This window comes from Amblyraja radiata, chromosome 14 (assembly GCF_010909765.2).
Source record: "Amblyraja radiata isolate CabotCenter1 chromosome 14, sAmbRad1.1.pri, whole genome shotgun sequence".
Classification (NCBI taxonomy): Eukaryota; Metazoa; Chordata; class Chondrichthyes; order Rajiformes; family Rajidae; genus Amblyraja; species Amblyraja radiata.
In genome coordinates this window covers 3,958,378-3,978,554 of record NC_045969.1, presented here as the reverse complement: position 1 = coordinate 3,978,554, position 20,177 = coordinate 3,958,378, and the positions used below count along the sequence as shown (strand labels likewise).

At 48.8% G+C, this 20,177-nt stretch overlaps 1 protein-coding gene across 1 annotated transcript in view; it reads left to right on the top strand.

Moving 5' to 3' along the window:
- The window catches only part of tmprss15 (transmembrane serine protease 15), a gene marked incomplete at its 5' end in the record, with an annotated part of 59,085 nt that overhangs the window by 17,361 nt on the left and 21,547 nt on the right, over positions 1–20,177 (top strand). Inside the window, 8 exons of the mRNA XM_033032377.1 lie at positions 1,502–1,611; positions 3,875–4,015; positions 6,964–7,113; positions 8,597–8,702; positions 9,665–9,812; positions 12,787–12,931; positions 14,442–14,531; positions 16,162–16,287. Of these exons, the coding sequence (XP_032888268.1) occupies positions 1,502–1,611; positions 3,875–4,015; positions 6,964–7,113; positions 8,597–8,702; positions 9,665–9,812; positions 12,787–12,931; positions 14,442–14,531; positions 16,162–16,287 (1,016 nt within the window). The remainder of the gene's footprint in view (positions 1–1,501; positions 1,612–3,874; positions 4,016–6,963; positions 7,114–8,596; positions 8,703–9,664; positions 9,813–12,786; positions 12,932–14,441; positions 14,532–16,161; positions 16,288–20,177) is intronic.

Here is a 20,177-nt window from a genome sequence, read left to right as displayed (position 1 = left end):
TTAAACTTTGTATAAAGGGTTCTTTAAAAGCCCTTTTTAATGTAAAAATATACAACCTAACTTCTGTGGTTTGCTTTATGGGACCCTGCGGTTGCTGGCTGTCGAGGGTTTAAAGATTGATTTTTAAACTACTATAACTATTATTCAAGGCCTTTAAAACTAATAATAGCTTTTGCGACGGGGTCTTCCAGCGATTTTTCGTTAATAATTAACTAGGCTGAACATTTTCGATTGGAACAGCTTAGAGAAAATCGCGTTTTAAACCCGCCCCCTCTAAACGGCGCCAAAATCGCGCACACCCACAACGGCAGATTTTCAACGACGCTTCAGGTAGGCTTTGCAACATACCTACCTGCACCTATTGTCTGAGGTCTATCGTTTAACAATATCCTGCACACACTAGGGACAATTAGACAATAGACAATAGTAGTAGGCAATTCGGCCCTTCGAGCCACCACCGCCATTCAATGTGATATTTGGATATTTTTAAGGAATCGGGTTAGGAGGGAGAGATAGATCATCCATGATTGAATGGCGGAGTAGACTCGATGGGCCAAATTGCCTAATTCTTCTCCTATCACTTATGGCCTTTTGCCCATGAATCCTTGGTTGATACCCAAGAACACTCAAATGGATTGGATGTAGATGACTCACTGGTATGTGTGAGAAGGAACTGCAGATGCTGGATTATACCGAAGATAGACACAAAGTGCTGGAGTCACTCAGCGGGTCAGGCAGCATCTCAGGAGAAAATGGATGGGTGACGTTTCGGGATGGAACACCTTCTTCAGTCTGGCATCCTGTTCGGCACAGACATTGTCGGTTGAAAGGCCTGTTCCTGTGTAGGAAGGAACTGCAGATGCTGGTTTAAACTGAAGATAGACACCAAAAGCTGGATTATCTCAAAGGGACAGGTATGTAGGTTAATTGGCTTGGTAAATGGAAGTAGTTGTAGTTTTAGTTTTAGAGATACAGCGCGGAAACAGGCCCTTTCGGCCCACCGGGTCCACGCTGACCAGCAATCCCCGCACACTAACACTACCCTGTACACACTAGGGGCAAATTTTCCATTTACCAAGCCAATTAACCTACATACCTGTACGTCTTTGGAGTGTGGGAGGAAACCGAAGATCTCGGAGGAAACCCACTCAGGTCACGGGGAGAACGTACAAACTGCGTACGGACAGCACCCGTAGTCAGGATCGAACCCGGGTCTCCGGCGCTGCACTCGCTGTAAGGCAGAAACTCTGCCACTGTGCCACAGTGACACAGTTTAGTTTAGTTTAGTTTATTGTCACATGTACCGAGGTACAGTGAAAATCATTTGTTGCTTGCTAACCAGTCAGCGGAAAGACAACGCATGACTATGATTCTAGGAATGGGGATGGGGCAAAGATTAAAGGACTTTCAAGTTATTGTTCAGATGGGAAACGTATACAGCTGATAAAATATTATTTGTGTGTGTGTGTGTGTGTGCGTGTACACTTGTGCTTACTTGTAGAGTTGAACCAGGCCTTTACATAAAGGTGAATTTCGCTGACTTCCAAACAACTAAAGGGAACGATACCCTTAACTTCTACCAAGGCACCGGCTCCCAGAAAGAATTAGTCGGTGAGAAACAAACTACTTTTTTAAAGATTGTAAACTTATTTTTCTCCGATGCTGTTGTGTTCAAGTTACGAAAGTTGGAAAGAGTGCAGAGGAGATTAACGAGGATGACTATAGATGATAGACAATAGACAATAGATGCAGGAGTAGGCCATTCAGCCCTACGAGCCAGCACCGCCATTCACTGTGATCATGGCTGATCATCCACAATCAGTACCCCGTTCCTGCCTTCTCCCCATATCCCCTGACTCCGCTATCTTTAAGAGCCCTATCTAGCTCTCTCTTGAAAGTATCCACCGCCCTCTGAGGCAGAGAATTCCACAGACTCACAACTCTCTGTGTGAAGAAGTGTTTCCTCGTCTCCATTCTAAATGGCTTACCCCTTATTCTTAAACTGTTAACCCTGGTTCTGGACTCCCCCAACATTGGGAACATGTTTCCTGCCTCTAGCGTGTCCAAACCCTTAATAATCTTATATGTTTCAATAAGATTTCCTCTTATCCTTCTAAATTCCAGAGTATACAAGCCCAGCTGCTCCATTCTCTCAGCATATGACAGTCCCGCCATCCCGGGAATTAACCTTGTAAACCTACGCTGCACTCCCTCAATAGCAAGAATGTCTTTCCTCAAATTAGGGGACCAAAACTGCACACAATACTCCAGGTGTGGTCTCACTAAGGCTCTGTACAACTGCAGAAAGACCTCTTTGCTCCTATATTCGATTCCTCTTGTTATAAAGGCCAACATGCCATTCGTTTTCTAAACTCCAGGTGTACAAACTCCAGCTACTCTCAGCATATGACAGTCCCGCCATCCCGGGAATTAACCTTGTAAACCTACCTCAACTACCTTCTCCAACAGCTCCTTCCATACACTCGCCACCCTCTGTATAAAAATAGGTTACCCCTCAGATTCCTAGTAAATCTTTCACCCCCCTCACCTTAAACCTATGTCCTCTGGTTCTCGATTCCCCGACGCTGGGCAAAATACTCTGCGCATTTACCCGATCGATTCCTCTCATGAGCTTATACACGCAGACTGGATAGCACGCAACAAAAAAGCTTTTCATTGTATCTTGGTACACGTGACAATGAACTAAAGTCAACCATGCTGACATTAGATCTGTGTAAGGGAATAACATGAATCACGTTTAGTGCGAGGTAAAGCCAGCAAGGCCTGATCAATGATAGTCCAAGCTCCCCAATGAGATAGATATTAGCTCAGAACTGTTCTCTAGTTGGTGAGAGGATGGTTCAGTTGCCTGATAACAGCCGGGAGGAAACTGGAGGTGTGCTTTTTCACACTTCTGTTCCTCATGCCTGATGGGAGAGGGGAGAAGAGGGAGTGGCCAGGGTGCGACTGCTCCTTGATGATGCTGCTGGCCTTGCCGAGGCAGCGTGAGGTGTAGATGGAGTCAAGGGAAGGGAGGTCACATTCGTTGCTGATGCTCGTTTGTCCACAGCCATTGTTTCTCTATTCCTTGCGACATAGCTTCTGTTGCTTTGTGTCACCGCATCTTTCATCATTTAATTTTCCTTCCAAACTTTCAGAGTCTTCCTTCTAATCTTTAGACTTTGGACTTTATAGAGATATTTGGAGGGTTTTGATGCTGGTGTTATTGGGTCATTTCATGGTCAGATCAGGGGGGAGTCCCCCCCCCCCCCCCCGCCACGGGTACCATGTAATCCCGTGCTACCTGCTCCATGGTCGGATATTCAGCGACTAAACCCTTCCCCACCTGGTTTGCCAGGCGAGGAGGGGGCTGTGGACCCCCAACAGGACCAAAAACAAGTCCTGTCAAAGGGCGGATGAGCTCCTAGCGAGCCGATGGCCATCCACACTTCAGTAGAAGTTGCGATCACTGTCGTACACGGCATTGTAAGGAACGATGATGAAACACACACACACACACCAAAATCCTGTACTTCCAGCGGCAGAAGTCCGCAGGAACTGGCGGGCGGAGATGTGTGGTGCGTCCGTCACCGTTTCCGTTGGAAACCAGCGCCACTGTGTCGCTAATTTATTTTTATTTCTGGAGTGGTATGTGTGTTTTTTTTTTGTTTTTTTTTTTGTTTTTTTTAATGGATTATGTGCCTTCTGTGTGTCTTTTTAATTTTTAATCTTTAATTTTTAACTTGACTTGACTTGACTCTCTGAATAGCCGCACAAGAGTTCCTATGTGTGTAAGCACAAATGGCAAATAAAGCTTTTGACCTTTGACCTAATGTTATTGCGTAACATCCTAACTCCAATATGGTTTATTCAGCTTCTCTCTCAGGGTCCAATCCCGGATCCGTGTGGATATTTTCCAACCAGGCCACGGCGGAGTTCCGTTCGGATAACTTTCCGTCTCCTGATCGTGGTTTCGACGCCAGCTTTACGGCTCTTACGCCCGGCCCAGTCAGCAGTAAGTATCACGATCGCTGAGCGTAGAGCGCGGCAACAGCACAGGATCAGGCCCTTCGGCCCGCAATGCCCATGCCGAACACGATGCCAAGCCGGGTGAAAGGGCAAAGGGCATGGAAGGGAGGTGGTGATGCCCCCTGGATGAAAGCGAGCAGTATTGTGGCGCAGTCATCAACCCTTTCATGTCATTCAGCGTTTGTCGGCACTGGGCCTGTACTCGCTGGAGTCCAAAAGAATGAGGGGAGGACCTCATTGAAACTTACAGAATAGTGAAAGGCTTGGATACAGTGGATGTGGAGAGGATGTTTCCACTAGTGGGAGAGTCTAGGACCAGAGGTCATAGCCTCAGAATTGAAGGACATTCCTTCAGGAAGGAGACGGGGAGGAATTCCTTTAGTCAGAGGATGGTGAATCTGTGGAATTAATTGCCACAGAAGGCTGTGGGGGCCTAGTGAATGGATGTTTTTAAGGCAGAGAGAGATAGATCCTTGATTAGTACAGGTGTAGGGGTTATGAGGAGAAGAGATTAGATTGGGGTTGAGAAGGAGAGATAGATCAACCATGATTGAATGGAGGAGTAGACTTGATGGGCCGAATGACCTAATTCTGCTCCTATCACTTATGTCCTTATGATGCAATGTTTGTGGGGGGAGATGTTGAAAAAAAATTCAGACGGGTACATGGATAGGATAATAATAATAATAATAATAATAATGGATGGGATTTATATAGCGCCTTTCTAATACTCAAGGCGCTTTACATCGCATTATTCATTCACTCCTCAGTCACACTCGGTGGTGGTAAGCTACTTCTGTAGCCACAGCTGCCCTGGGGCAGACTGACGGAAGCGTGGCTGCCAATCTGCGCCTACGGCCCCTCCGACAACCACCAATCACTCACACACATTCACACACATTCACACACAGGCAAAGGTGGGTGAAGTGTCTTGGCCAAGGACACAAGGATAAGATGGATATGGGCCAAATTCAAGCAAGTGGAACTAGTGTAGCTGGGGCATGTTAGTCGGCGTGGGCAAGATGGGCCGAGGGGCCTGTTTCCACGCTGTGTGACTCGATGACTCCAGGAGTCTAGTGAATTACTCCAGTGCATTCATCTGGACACGTATATTCACGATCTGACACAAATTGCTGGAGTAACTCGTCGGGTCAGGCAGCATCTCTGTAGAACATGAGCAGGTGACGTTTCGGATCGGGACCCTTCTTCAGACTGCCTGACCCGCTGAGTCACTCCAGCGGAAACAAGGAACTGTAGATGCTGGTTTACACGAAGACAGAGAGGTGGCCCTTCAACAGATTGTAGGATGGGGAGGGGAGGGGGGAAAGAAAACTGTAAGAGGGGGCAGGACAAGTCATGGCAGGTAATTAGGCCCATCCAGGTGAGGGGGGGGTTGCAAACGCATGGGTCTCCTCCAAGTGCTCCAGTTTCTTCCCCCATTCCCAAACGATGGGCGGATACATAGTTTAATTGGCCACTGTAAATTCCCCTTAGTGTGTAGGGAGTGGATGAGAAAGTGGGACACCGTAGAGCCAGGTGGCGGCACGGTGGCGCAGCGGTAGCGTTTCTGCCTCGCAGCGCCAGAGATCCGTGTTCGATCCCGACCACGAGTGCTGTCTGTACGGAGTTTGTACGTTCTCTCCCCGTGGCCCGCGTGGGTTTTCTCCGGGATCACCGGTTTCCTCCCACACTCCAAAGACGGCCAGGTTTCTAGGCTATTTGGCTTGGTATAAATGTAAATTGTCCCCGGTGTGGGTGAGATAGTGTCATGCCCCTGTCCCATTTAGGAAACCTGAACGGAAACCTCTGGAGACTTTGCAGCCCACCCAAGGTTTCCGTGCAGTTCCCGGAGGTTGCAGGTGGTTGCCGGAGGTTGCAGGTAGTGGAAGCAGGTAGGGAGACTGACAAAAACCTCCGGGAACCGCACGGAAACCTTGGGTGGGGCACAAAGTCTCCAGAGGTTTCCGTTCAGGTTTCCTAAGTGGGACAGGAGCATTAGTGTGCGGGGATGGCTGGTCGGAGCTGACACGTTGGGCCTGTTTCCGCGCTGTATCTCTAAACTAAACTTGAGGGATACGGGCCAGACGCAGGCAGGTGGGACTAGCGTAGATGGGACATGTTGGTCAATGTGGGCAAGCGATGGGCTGAACGGCCTGTTTCCATGCTGTATGACTCCATTAGGAAGGAACTGTGTGTTATGACTCTTTTAGTAGGAAGGGTGCTGGTTTGCATTGAAGATAGACACAAAATGCTGGGGTAGCTCACCGGGTCAAGCAGCATCTCAGGAGAGAAGGTCTGGGTGACATTTCAGATTGAGACTCTCCTTCAGACTGAGTCGGGGGGGGGGGGGGGGGGGGGGGGGAAGAAACGAGAGATATAGACGGGGATGTAGGGAGATATAGAACAAATGAATGAAAGATATGCAGAAAAGTAACGATTCTAAAGGAATCTTGTCAGCTGTTCGCTAAGTGGGAACGAGAAGCTGTTGGGGGAGTCCAGAACCTGGGGCCACAGTTTAAGAATAAGAGGTAAGCCATTTAGAACAGAGATGAGGAAACATTTTTTCTCACAGAGTTGTGAGTCTGTGGAATTCTCTGCCTCAGAGGGCGGTGGAGGCCGGTTCTCTGGATACTTTCAAGGGAGAGCTAGATAGGGCTCTTAAAGATTGCAGAGTCAGGGGATATGGGGAGAAGGCAGGAACGGGGTACTGATTGGGGATGATCAGCCATGGTCACATTGATTGGCGGTGCTGGCTCGAAGGGCCGAATGGCCTACTCCTCCTGCACCTATTGTCTATTGAGACTTGAGTGGGGGAGGGGTGGAGAGAGAGGGAATGCAGGGGTTACTTGACGTTAGAGAAACCCATATTCATACTAAATCCATGTTCAAAGAGCCACGGTGCATTTGAAACTCTGGTGTGATCTTTCTCCGCAGATAAGGCGAAAATAAATTGCAACTTCCAAGATGGATTTTGCCACTGGAGACAAGATCCTATGAATGTGGCTGACTGGCAGAGGATGAATGGTCCGTCCTATCCTCCATTCACTGGACCAAACGATGACCACACATATGGAAATCAATCAGGTTTGATGAGTAAACTAGTCCGGGCAATCACATTGTACATACCACATTGTTACAGCAGTCAGCCCATGGTCCTTGCTTCATGCTCCATCTATATATTACTAAAACTCTCATCTTGTTTGTTTCTCTGCGTGTATGTGTGCCTGTCTGCCTATGTGATCCCAGAGCTACACCAAAAGTGTACATGATAGCGCTTACTCACAATTGTCCTGTGGTGTATCAAGTTTCATTCAGATTGATGTTATATTTTACAAGTTATTCACATTTTTAACATTACAAAACCCCACTCTGAGAACAATTTCTTCCATCTGCAGTTACAGCTATGACATCACAATGGGATTGTAGCTCTTACCGCCACAATGTTGCAATCCCAGGACACTGAGTCCTGGCAGCCCTAGCAAGTGCAATTGCATTTTTTTAAAAGTTTAAAATGAGGGAGTGTGAATAAGGGGAAATGAGCCGCCCCTGCATAATTGGGGGCTTTGGGTGAGTGGTGGAATATTGCGTTGGGGGACCAGGCATCCCATGTGACAGGGACCCGTCGGGTCCCACTGGGTCTAGTATCTTTCTATTCCTTGTGTCGGAAGGAACTGCAGATGCTGGTTTAAACCGAAGATAGACATAAAATGGGGATATAGGCAGCACGGTGGTGCAGTGGTAGAGTTGAAGCGCCAGAGACCTGGGTTCCATCTCGACTGAAAGTGCTGTCTGTACGGAGTTTGTACGTTCTCCCCATGACCGCGTGGGTTTTCACGTGGTACTCCAGTTTCCTCCCACACTCCAAAGACGTGCAGGTTTCATAGGTTAATTGGTTAGGGTTTGTATACTTGGTAAAAGTGTGAATTGTCCCTAGTGTGTGTAGCCTTGTGTTAATGTGCGGGGATCGCTGGTCGGTGCGGACTCGGTGGGCCGAAGGGCCTGTTTCCGCGTTGTGTCTCCAAACTAAACTGCAGTCTGAAGAAGGGTCTCACCCTTCCATAGCAAGAAGAGGGCGCCTGTCTTACTTGGCGATTTTTTTCGGCGACTGCCGGCGTCATATCGGTGTCGCCGAAAAGATTTTGAACATTTCAATATCCAGCAGCGACAAAAAAAATGTTGCAACACTTGAAAAAACACCGCGCGCCATACATCATCACGTCACCGCCGCGGCAAGCCGCAAATTTTTCGGTGACCTGACACGTCAGTCAATGATGCCGGCAGTCGCCGAAAAAATCGCCAAGTGGGACAGGCCCTTAAGACCCCTGGTTCTTCTCCACAGCCAACAATGGACCATTGTGGGCTCCACCTTTCCCTGGTCATCGGTGCCGGCTCTGATTTGTTCTGTACCTTCTCATACCTCCAGTTTCCCTCTCCCCTGACTCTCAGCCTGAAGAAGGGTCTCGACCCACAACGTCACCCATTCCATTTTCTGTCAGAGATGCTGCCTGACCCGCTGAGTTGCTCCAGCGTTTTGTGTCTATCCTTGATGACAACTCTTTGGTTTCAGGGTATTACATTGTGACGCCCATGAAGATGTCCAATATGATCATTAAGGTCCGTCTCGTCAGCCTTGAATTGTCCGCTGCATCCAAGCCTTCCTGTATCAGCTTCTGGTGGGTAAAGTGCCTCATACATACACCTTTATCGGGGGATGCAGAGAAGGTCTGAACTCTTTAATCTTCAGATGGTGACAGAGTGAAGATCTTGAGAAAGCAATGGGGAATTGAAGACCAATATGGATTGTATTTTTAAGAGCCCTATCTAGCTCTCGCTTGAAAGTATCCATAGAACAGGCCTCCACCACCCTCTGAGGCAGAGTATTCCACAGACTCACAACTCTCTGTGTGAAAAAGTGTTTCCTCGTCTCTGTTCTGCCTGGCTTACCCCTTATTCTTAAACTGTGGCCCCTGGTTCTGGACTCCCCCAACATCAGGAACATGTTTCCTGCCTCTAGCGCGTCTAATCCCTTAATAATCTTATATGTTTCAATAAGATACCCTCTCATCCTTCTAAATTCCAGAGTACACAAGCCCAGCCGCTCCATTCTCTCAGCATATCACAGTCCCGCCATCCCGGGAATTAACGGTGAACCTATGCTGCACTCCCTCAATGAATGTGTCTAGGTCGAACCAACTCCTGTCCAAAGTTGATTGAGTCAATGATATTTCTTTGGATGGCGTGCTGATTGGAGGGTGGCTATAATCACTTCCCTCTGGAAGGCGACTCCGGACTGTCAAAGCCGCCACAGCCAGACATAAAAACAGATTTTATTTTCCACGAGTATTAGCTCTACTCAATAACCAAAAGTCTGTAGCCTCCTTTTGCTTTGGTATTTTATTTAATTCACATGTTTAATCAATAATGTTTTATTATTAATGTTTAATGTTTTATGTTTAATTCCTGACTGTCACTGTATGTCATGTTGTCACTTGCGGGCGGAGCACCAAGGCAAATTCCTTGTATGTGAATACTTGGCCAATAAACGTAAAATTATTCATATCTATTTGCTCAGCACACCGTTTCCTGATGCCTTCTCATTTGCCTCTCCCCCCCCCCCCCCCCCCCCCCCCCGCAGGTACCACATGCACGGAATTAGCTTTTCCCACTTGAATGTTTCCATCGTCAGCGACCAAATGCGGGAGATAATGTTCGCGAAGGAAGGCGATTACGGCGATCAGTGGATCTACGGACAGTTCACGGTGAATGAAACATCAGCAGTCAGGGTCAGTCTCTGCCGGGGGTGTAACGCGAGGTTCTCTGCCCTGTTCCCCTTCACCTGAGTTTGACGCTCAATAACCTCCCGTTGGCGAACAGTCTTTGATATCGGCTGCCTTCTTGTGGCAGAGCCTCCTGTACATCCCTTCGATGGTAGGATAGTCAATACCTTTAGTTTAGTTTAGTTTAGAGATACAGCCCGGAAACAGGCCCTTCGGCCCACCGGGTCCGGGTCGACCAGCGATCCCCGCACATTAACACTGTCCTACACTCACTAGGGACAATTTTTACATTTACCAAGCCAATTAACCTACAAACCTGCACGACTTTGGCGTGTGGGAGGAAACCGAAGATCTCGGAGAAAACCCACGCGGGTCACGGGGAGAACGTGCAAACTCCGTACAGACAGCACCCATAGTCGGGATCGAACCTCGGTCTCCAGCGCTGCATTCGCTGTAAGGCAGCAACTCTACCGCTGCGCCACCGCGACCACCTATGATGGACCAGGCAATGTCCACTACCCTCTGCAACCTTCTTCTTTCCTGACCAATCAAGTTAGTGAAAGAGGCCGTGATGCGACCACTCTGCCACACACCTGTAGATGTTTGATTGAGTATTTAATGACAAGCTAAATCTCCCCAAAACTTCTGAGGAAGTTCATGTTGTATTGCAGGCAGCATGAGAGCCATTTCTACATTTCTCCGGCCACTCCCTCCTCTCCCCTCTCCCATCGGGCAAGAGGAACAGAAGTGTGAAAACGCACACCTCCAGATTCAGGGACAGTTTCTTGCCAACTGTTATCAGGCAACTGAACCATCCTATCATCAGCTGGAGTGTAGTCCAGACCTCCAATTTCTTGATTGGTACGGATGTCAGGGGTTATGGGGAGAAGGCAGAAGAATGGGGTTAGGAGGGAGAGATAGATCAGCCATTATTGAATGGCGGAGTAGACTTGATGGGCTGAATTCTGCTCCTATTCCTTATGACCTTATGACCACCCATCGACCTCACTGGAAAGCTTCTTCTTCTTGTGTATGGCGTACCCAGCCTAAAGTTGCAAGACAACTTGTTCTGTTTGATCTTCTGTTTGTGCACGCCAGGTTGATTGCATTCGTCGAAACAGGGTGGACCAGGTGAAGGTTGCAATCTACCACCCCATTGGAAAGCTTTGAATTACATTCAATTGGACTATAATATTACATCTTTGCTCTAAATGTTGCATCCTTTATCTATCTTTGGCTTGTGGACGGCTCAATTGGAATCATAATGGCAGTTTCTATCCCTTCTCAAAGTCCAACTTCGATAGCCATCACTTCTCGGGTATGTGATGGAGCTGAGGTATATGCACTCACCGCACTCCCATGATGGCAAAAACTAATCCTCCAGACGTTGCGTCTTCATTAATTTGTTTTTATTGAAGTAATACAGAACAAAGAAATAACTCATAACTTTCCGTTCTCCATAGCTGTTCCAATCGTGGCATATAAATCATATTAGTGTCTTCTCATAAGAGTGTGGCGTCTCGTGTGATCGTGAGATCATGTGATCGTGGGATTGCGAGATCGTGTGATCGTGAGATCTTATGATTGCAAGATCGTGAGATCATGTGATCGTGAGATTGTGTGATCGTGAGATCGTGTGATCGTGAGATCGTGTGAACGTGAGATCGTGTGATTGTGAGATCGTGAGATTGCGAGATTGCAAGATTGTGTGATCGTGGGATTGCGAGATCGTGTGATCGTGAGATTGTGAGATCGTGAGATCGTGTGATCGTGAGATTGCGAGATTGCAAGATCGTGTGATCATGAGATCGTGTGATCGTGAGATCGTGAGATTGCGAGATCGTGTGATCGTGAGATTGTGTGATCGTGGTAAAAACTGTTAGCCTTCACCTCCCTCGAGACAAACTAAAACTCAAATCTATGAGTCTGCGCTTGTCTCCTCCACAACAGATCAAATCCCACCTACAAATGTACAGGCAGCTAAAAACTAAAAAAATATTAGACATGGCTGAAGCTTAATGGCTCCTACAGTAATCATGTATTATAGTTTACTGGATAGCACATAAACAAAACCTTTTCACTGTAGTACAGTACACGTGACAAGAATAATAGACTAAACTGAACAACAAAGTCAAAGTCAATTTTATTGGTCACGTGCACCCGAAGGTGCAGTGATATGAATTTACCAGCAGCGATACACTTGAAAAAGAACACACAATACACAATAGAATTTAACACAAACATCCAGGCAACAAAGTTCAGTCAGTCCTCCTCCTTTGTTCACCTGTGGTCAGGGCCAAGAACCCTCCGTAGTCGCTGCTACGGACGGCCGGATGTACAGACTGCTCCACCAGTCTCCATCAGACTGTACTATAGCCCCATCACATTCCTGAGAAGTAATGGCTATCGGAGTTGGACTTTGAGAAGGTATAGAAACTGCCAATGTGAATACAACTGCAATGTGTCGATGACCAGGTCGTGTGATATGATCCTGCAAGTAAGAATGTCATCCTTCCGTTTTGGGACAAATGACAATAAAACACTCGAGACTCTCGTGATACAGCGTGGAAACAGGCCCCTTGGTTCACAGAGACCGCGCCGACCCGCGCACTATCACTATCCTACACGCTGGGGACAATTTACATTTTACATAAACCCCTCCAAACCTGCACCTCTTCCGAGAGTGGGAGGTAACCGGATCACCCGGAGAAAACCCACGCGGTCACGGGGAGAACGATCGATCTCCGTACAGACAGCATCCGCAGTCAGGATCGAACCCAGCGCTGTAAGGCAGCGGCAACTCTGCCGCTCCGCCACCGTGCCTCCCCGACTCTTGACGATGTGTTTTTGGGCTGTTGACCACAGGATTAATATTCTGGCCACTGCCCGTGTGAAGGACGGTGGGGGGGGTGGGGGGGGGTGAGCCGGCCGTGTCGTGGGTTTGTTAATGAGTCTTTCTCTCTGCATGTCCGTCTCCCAGGTTGCCTTCGAAGCTGAGCGAGGTTACGGGACGATGAACGAGGTCGCGCTGGACGATATTTCTCTGACAAACGGCGCTTGCGATGACAACGGATACGTCGAGCCGACAGCCAAGCCGGAGCCCACACCGCCCCCTGCTGGAGCCAGTGAGTACCCGCATTGTACCAGATGGCGGCACGGCGGCAGAGTTGCTGCCTCACAGCGCCAGGCGCCCGGGTTCGATCCTGACTACCGGTGCTGTCTGTACGGAGTTTGCACGTTCTCCCCGTGACCTGCGTGGGTTTTATCCGGGTGCTCCGGTTTCCTCCCACACTCCAAAGACGTCCAGGTTTGTAGGTTAATTGGCTTCTGTAAATGTAAATTGTCCCTAGTGGGTGTAGGATAGTGTGAGTGAAGGGGGATCGCTGGTCAGCGTGGACTCAGTGGGCCGAAGGGCCTGTTTCTGCGCTGTATCTCTAAACTAAACTAAACTGAACTGAACTGAGCTGAGCTGAACTGAGCTGAGCTACGGAGACGAGAAAACATCTCAGTCTGATAAAAAGTAAATGAAATATATTGCCGTAAATCAAGAAGCCATTCGGCCCATCGTATACCAAGAAATGAGGCAGCAGACCTTCCTCCAACCATGTTAGGTTCTCATGTAGAAAGATGGAACTGCAGATGCTGGTTTATACCAAAGATAGACACAAAGTGTTGGAGTAACGTTGCAGGTCAGGAAGCATCTCAACAGAAAAAAGGTTGGGTAATGATTCAGGTTGGGACCCCTCCCCGCCCCGACAATCTAACTCTGATGAAGGGTCCCGACCTGAAATGTCACCTATCCCCGGAGAAAGATCACGCGGCCACAGGGAGAACGTACAAACTCCGTACAGACAGCACCCGTAGTCAGGATCGAACCCGGGTCTCTGGCGCTGTGAGGCAGCAACTCTGCCGCTGCGTAACCGTGCCGCCCTAGTTCGGACTGAGAGTTAAGGGCCTGTCCCACGGTACGAGTTCATTCCAAGAGCTCTCCCGAGTTTAAAAAAAAATCAAACATGTGGTAAGCACGTAGAATGTACGTAGCGGGTACGTCAGAGCTCGGGGACGTCTCTTAGCGGCTCGTAACGCTAACGGCAGGTACTCAGGAAAAGCGGTAGACTCGTGAAGATTTTTCAACACGTTGAAAAATGTCCACGAGGGCCCCCCCCGAGTACCTACGAGCGGCCATTACCGTAAATCTCCGAGTTCGAATCAGGGGAAACTCGGGAGAACTCTTGAATTAGCTCGTACAGTGGGACAGGCCCATAAGGGAAGAGGGAAACTAGAGGTAGGAAAAGGTGCAGAACAAATCAGAGCTGACACCGATGACCAAGGAAAGGTGGAGCCCACAATGGTCCATTGTTGGCTGTGGAAGAGGTGATAACGAAGGGATACGAATAGTAAAACTAGCACGGCGACCAGGGAGGGGGAGGAACAGAGAGAGGAAGGGAGTGCAAGGGTTAATTGAAATTAGAGAAATTAATATTCATATATGCAGCACCCATGGTCAGGATCGAACCCAGGACTCTGGCGCTGTCAGGCAGCAACTCTGGGCATCACTGTTGCGGTCAGGGTCGTTTATATCTCTGTGTGTCGTGGTGCGAGCTGCCTTCAATAAACTGATCCCTCGTCCTACAGCTGACTGTGGAGGCCCGCTGGAACTGAGCGAACCAAACACCACCTTCAGTTCCATCAATTATCCCAGGAACTATGTGAACAACGCATTCTGTAAGACAGCCTTTTCTCCCCGATCTGTCGTGTTTTGGTATTTGCTCAGTGTTACAGGGATAGGAGGACACGTTCACATGTCACAAGTTACAGGGGTAGAATTAATCCCCGGGATGGCGGGGCTGTCATATGCTGAGAGAATGGAGCGGCTTGGCTTGTACACTCTGGAGTTTAGAAGGTAGACAAAATTGCTGGAGAAACTCAGCGGGTGCGGCAGCATCTATGGAGCGAAGGAAATAGGCAACGTTTCGGGCCGAAACCCTTCTTCAGACGTTTAGAAGGATGGAGTTCAGAAGGATAAGAGGGGATCTTATTGGAACAGATAGGATTATTAAGGGTTTGGACACGCTAGAGGCAGGAAACATGTTCCCAATGTTGGGGGGAGTCCAGAACCAGTGGTCACAGATTAAGAATAAGGGGTCGGCCATTTAGAACGGAAGTGAGGAAAAACCTTTTCACACAGAGGGTTGTGAATCTGTGGCATTCTCTGCCTCAGAAGGCAGTGGAGGTCAATTCTCTGGACGCTTACAAGGGAGGGTTAGATAGAGCTCTTAAAGATAGTTGAGTCAGGGGATATGCGGAGAAGGCAGGAACGGGGTACTGATTGGGGATGATCAGTCACGATCACAGTGAATGGCGGTGCTGGCTCGAGGGGCCGAATGGCCAACTCCTGCACCTGTTGTCTATTGTCTGGAAGGAGACAAGTTTAAAGGAGATGTGCGGGGCAAGTGTTTTACACAGAGGGTGGCGGGTGCCTGGAACACGTTGCCAGGGGTGGTGGTGGAGGTAGATACGAGAGGGGCATTTAGATAGGAACATGGATTATGCAGAGAATGGAGGGATATGGATCACATGCAAGAAGAGGAAATTAGTCTATCTTGGCATCACACTAATAACATTTAGTGCAAGGTAAAGCCAGCAAAGTCCAATCAAGGATAGTCGGTGGGTCACCAATGAGGTAGATAGTAGTTCAGGACTGCTCTCTGGTTGTGGTAGGATAGTTCAGTTGCCTGATAACAGCTGGGATGTCCGCGCATCATGTTCTGCAGAGACATTGTGTATAAGGTCGCCAACTTTCTCACTCCCAAATAATGGACAAAAGGTCAAAATACGGGACAAATTCCCAACGGCAATTCGTTGACCGACTCGGCCGTGGCTGGGTGAATGATGAGTTGGCCCGGGTGCTGAACTGCACACAGAGCCCAGCCGGCGGGCCAGCTGAGGAGTTTTGGCCCGGGCCGCGCGACGTCACGCGCAAAGTCCGGCGCCCCGTCCAACTCATGAACCGATGATCAGGAGAAGGAGGGGGGTGGTGGTGTCGGCGGTAAGCGAAGGTCCGAAGGTCGGACAGCTAGCCCCGCTGCCGACCGACGGGGCCACGGGCGAGGCGCTGCTGCTGCACTCCATGGGCTGCACTACGTCGGGACAGGTGAGGCGGGTCCGACCCGACAGACCCCTCGACCCGAGTAGTAGCGGTCAAATACTGGACAAGGGCGGTCCCGTATGGGGCAAAACAATTTAGCCCAATATACGGGATGTCCCGGCTAATACGGGACAGTTGCTAACCCTAATTGTGGGCCGAACGGCCTGATCATGTGCTGTACTGTTCTATGTTCTGTCATCATTTCAGGTACCTGGTATCTCATCGCAGAGAAGGGGGATAATATTCAGCTCCACTTTGAAGACTTCAATGTGGAAGATATTTACGATGTGGTGGAAGTCCGGGATGGAAGTGGAAATGACTCTCTCCTGATGGGTAAGAGGAATCCGACCCGGGAACCCTGGGAATCCAACTTTTACACCCAGAGAGTTGTGAATCTGTGGAATTCTCTGCCACAATAGACAATAATAATAATAATAATACATTTTATTTAATGGGCGCCTTTCAGACATCTCAAGGACACCTTACATAGATAAATAGGAATAAAAACATATAATCAGAATAAAATAAGTAATAAAGACATCACAGAGACACAAATTAAAAACAAAATTCAATCCAAATAAACAGAAAATCAAAAACACAGTGTGAAGAGAGAGCAGCGGCAGCCAAAGCGCGCCAGCGTCCACTCTCTCTTCACGGCAGCCATCTTGGACACAGACTTACAAAATTACATTAGACAAAAAAAATCATCCCCCCACAGTGGATAGCACTGTGGGGGAAGGCACAATGTCCAGTCCCCACCCCAAGTTCACCCCAAAGTCAGGCCTATTGAGGCCACCGCAATTGCCTCTACGGAGGCCCGATGTCCCTGGCCGTTCTCACCGGGTGGTCTTGCCCCGGCGTCGGGAGAGTCCTCTCGGCGGCTGGGCCACCTGGAACGGCTGCTTCCTGGTTGGAGCCCGCGGCTGCCGAAGCCGACAAGGCCGCGCCGGTTTAGAGCTCCCAGGCTCCCGATGATAAAGTCGGCGCGCCTCTCCGCACTGCCGCCTCTCCGCTCCGCCGCCTCTCCGCTCCGCAGACCCGCAGCCCGGAGATGTTGCTCACGGGGGTCCAGCTCACCAGAGCTCCAGCGCGTCGCTCCAGCGCGGCGACCCAGGCAAGGCATCGCCCGCTCCACTCCGCTCCGCGATAGCGCTCCAGCGCTGTGCCGCCACCGAGGCCGAGGTGCTGGGCGGTCCCCGCCAGGAAACGGAGCTCCAAGCCCGCTGGTAGGCCATGAGGACGGGTCGACGGGGCAGCCCGGAGAAAAAGCTGCCTCACCGACCAGGTAGGGACCTAGAAATAAAGTTTACACCTACCCCCCACATTAAAAAGTCCATATCCCCTACAAACAAAAAACAGGACTCACTAAAAACTATAAAAAAAACGAATTAAAACGGACGGCTGCTGGCTAGCAGCCGTTCACCAAGATGGCTCCTCCTCCTCGTGACAGTAGACAATAGGTGCAGGAGTCGGCCCTTCGAGCCAGCACCGCCATTCAATATGATCATGGCTGATCATCCACAATCAGTACCTCGTTCCTGCCTTCTCCCCATATCCTTTTTAAGAGCTCTATCTAACTCTCTCGTGAAAGCATCCAGAGAACTGGCCTCCACTGCCCTCTGAGGCAGCGAATTCCACAGATTCAAAATTCTTTGGATTAAAATGTTTTTCCTCATCTCTATTCTAAATGGCCTACCCCTTATTCTTAAACTGTGACCAGTGGTGGACTGGGCAGGGTGTCAGCTTGCCCGATGGCAAGTGGGCCCCTGATGAAGTGGGCCCCCTTTGTCTCCTGGCAACCAATATTTTTAGACCCAGTCCGCCACTGACTGTGGCCCCTGGTTCTCCCCCAACATGGGGAACATGTTTCCTGCCTCTAGCGTGTCCAAGCCCTTAATAATGTTTCAATAACATGCCCTCTCATTCTTCTAAACGCCAGAGTATACAAGCCCAGTCGCTCCATTCTCTCAGCATATGACAGTGTTCTCCAGAGTTGCTGCCTCAACCACTGAGTTGCTCCAACACTTTGTGTCTTTTTTTGTAAACCAGCATCTGCGGTTCCTTGTTTCTACCTGAAACATGAATTTGTTTTCACTCTCTGCCAGTTCAGTCAGTTGTGTACCGAGGTACAGTGAAAAGCTTTTCGTTGCGTGGTAACCAGTCAGCTGAAAGACAATACATGATTACAAACGAGCCATTTACAGTGTGTAGATACATGATAAGGGAGTTAACGTAAGAAACGCTGCCGAAGGAGTAGAGATTTAAGAGTGCGGAGCGATTGTAATATGTGACTGTAGATCTGCTTCTGTGGCTAGCGCGCAAATAATCGCCTGGGCTGGGCGCCATCTTGGAAGCTTTTACTTGGATGCCACGACTGATAATTTCCAGCATTTGATGTGTTTATTCCAAATTTCATTTAGATGCACGATTTTATAAATCCCGTATCAGTGTATCGGTTTCCTCTGTAAACATGTCATAAGGAATAGGAGTAGAATTAGGCCATTCGGCCCATCAAGTCTACTCCGCCATTCAATAATGGCTAATCTATCTCTTCCTCATAACACCATTCTCCTGCCTTATAGACAATAGACAATAGACATAAGGTGCAGGAGTAGGCCATTTGGCCCTTCGAGCCAGCACCGCCATTCAATGTGATCATGGCAGATCATCCCCAATCAGTACCCCGTTCCTGCCTTCTCCCCGTATCTCCTGACACCCGTACTAATCAAGAGTCTATCTATACTCTGACGAAGGGTTTCGGCCCGAAACGTTGCCTATTTCCTTCGCTCCATAGATGCTGCTGCACCCGCTGAGTTTCCCCAGCATTTTTGTGTACCAAGAATCTATCTATCTCTACCTTAAAAATATCCACTGACTTGGCCTCCAAAGCCGTCTGTGGCAAATAATTCCACAGATTCACCACCGTCTGACTAAAGAAATTCCTCCTCATCTCATTCCTAAAAGAACGTCCTTTAATTCTGAGGCTATGACCTCTAATCCTAGACTCTCCCACTAGTGGAAACATCCTCTCCACATCCACTCTGCCCAAGCCTTTCATTAAAACGTTATGGCGGGCGAATAAGCAAGCCACGCGTGGTGGAAAAAAAAGAGATCTTTATGAACACAGGAAAGAGCTCAGCATGCATGCGGATGGGGGAAGGTTAACCCGGGGTTCTTTATATATACCAGGGCACACCCCGAAACCCCGTGACAACTCCCTAACTCCTGCCCCCGACTGCCGAGGGTTCGCACAGTATGTGGCCTAACCACCAGGTGACCATGAGGTCCCCCTCATTCTTCTAAACTCCAGCGAGTACAGGCCCAGTGCCGACAAACGCTCATCCTGTGTTAACCCACTCATTCCTGGGATCATTCTCCTAAACCTTCTCTGGACCCCCTCCAGAGCCTGCACATCCTTCCTCAGAATTGCTCACAGTATTCCAAATGCGGCCTTACCAGTGTCTTATAAGCCTCAACATTAGATCCCTGTTTTTGTACTCTAGCCAGTGATTCCCAACCTGGGGCCATATGGCAAATTTCGGGGGGGGGGCCACAGAAAAATTTGGGGATTTAGCGGGCCACAGGTTCAATGAAGGGGGCCACAGAGCTCCCACCCTGTTGCCTCCTAAATTTCAGTTCTAATAAATTTAAATCTATGTAGTTGAAATATTTTTGATGTTTGCGGAATAGAATAAAAGAGAATTTATGTGCAATTAATAGACACTGATATTTTTATGGAAGGTATTATAATTTTTTTTTTTTTTTTTCCACTAATGTCTAGGGAGGGCACAGAAAAATGAAAAGATCACAAGAGGGCCATGAGCTAAAAAAGCTGGGAACCACTGCTCTAGCCCTCTTGAGATAAATGCTAGCGTTGTGTTTGCCTTCTTCACTACTGATTGGACTTGCAGATTAACCTGTTGGCCAGCAGATGGCTCTTCAACATAAGATTCAGAAGACAGACACAAAATGCTGGTGTAAATCACAGCGGGTCGGGCAGCATCTCTGGTGAAAAGGAATAGGTGATGTTTCGGGTCGAGACCCTTCTTCAGACCGAGAGTCAGGGGGAAAGGGGAATGAGAGAAACAAGAAACGAGGGTATTTTTCACAGTGGTGATTCCCAGATTCTTGGTTAGTACGGCTGTCGGGGGGCTATGGGGAGAAGGCAGGAGAATGGGGTTGGGAGGGAGAGATAGGTCAGCCACCATTGAAAGGCGGAGTAG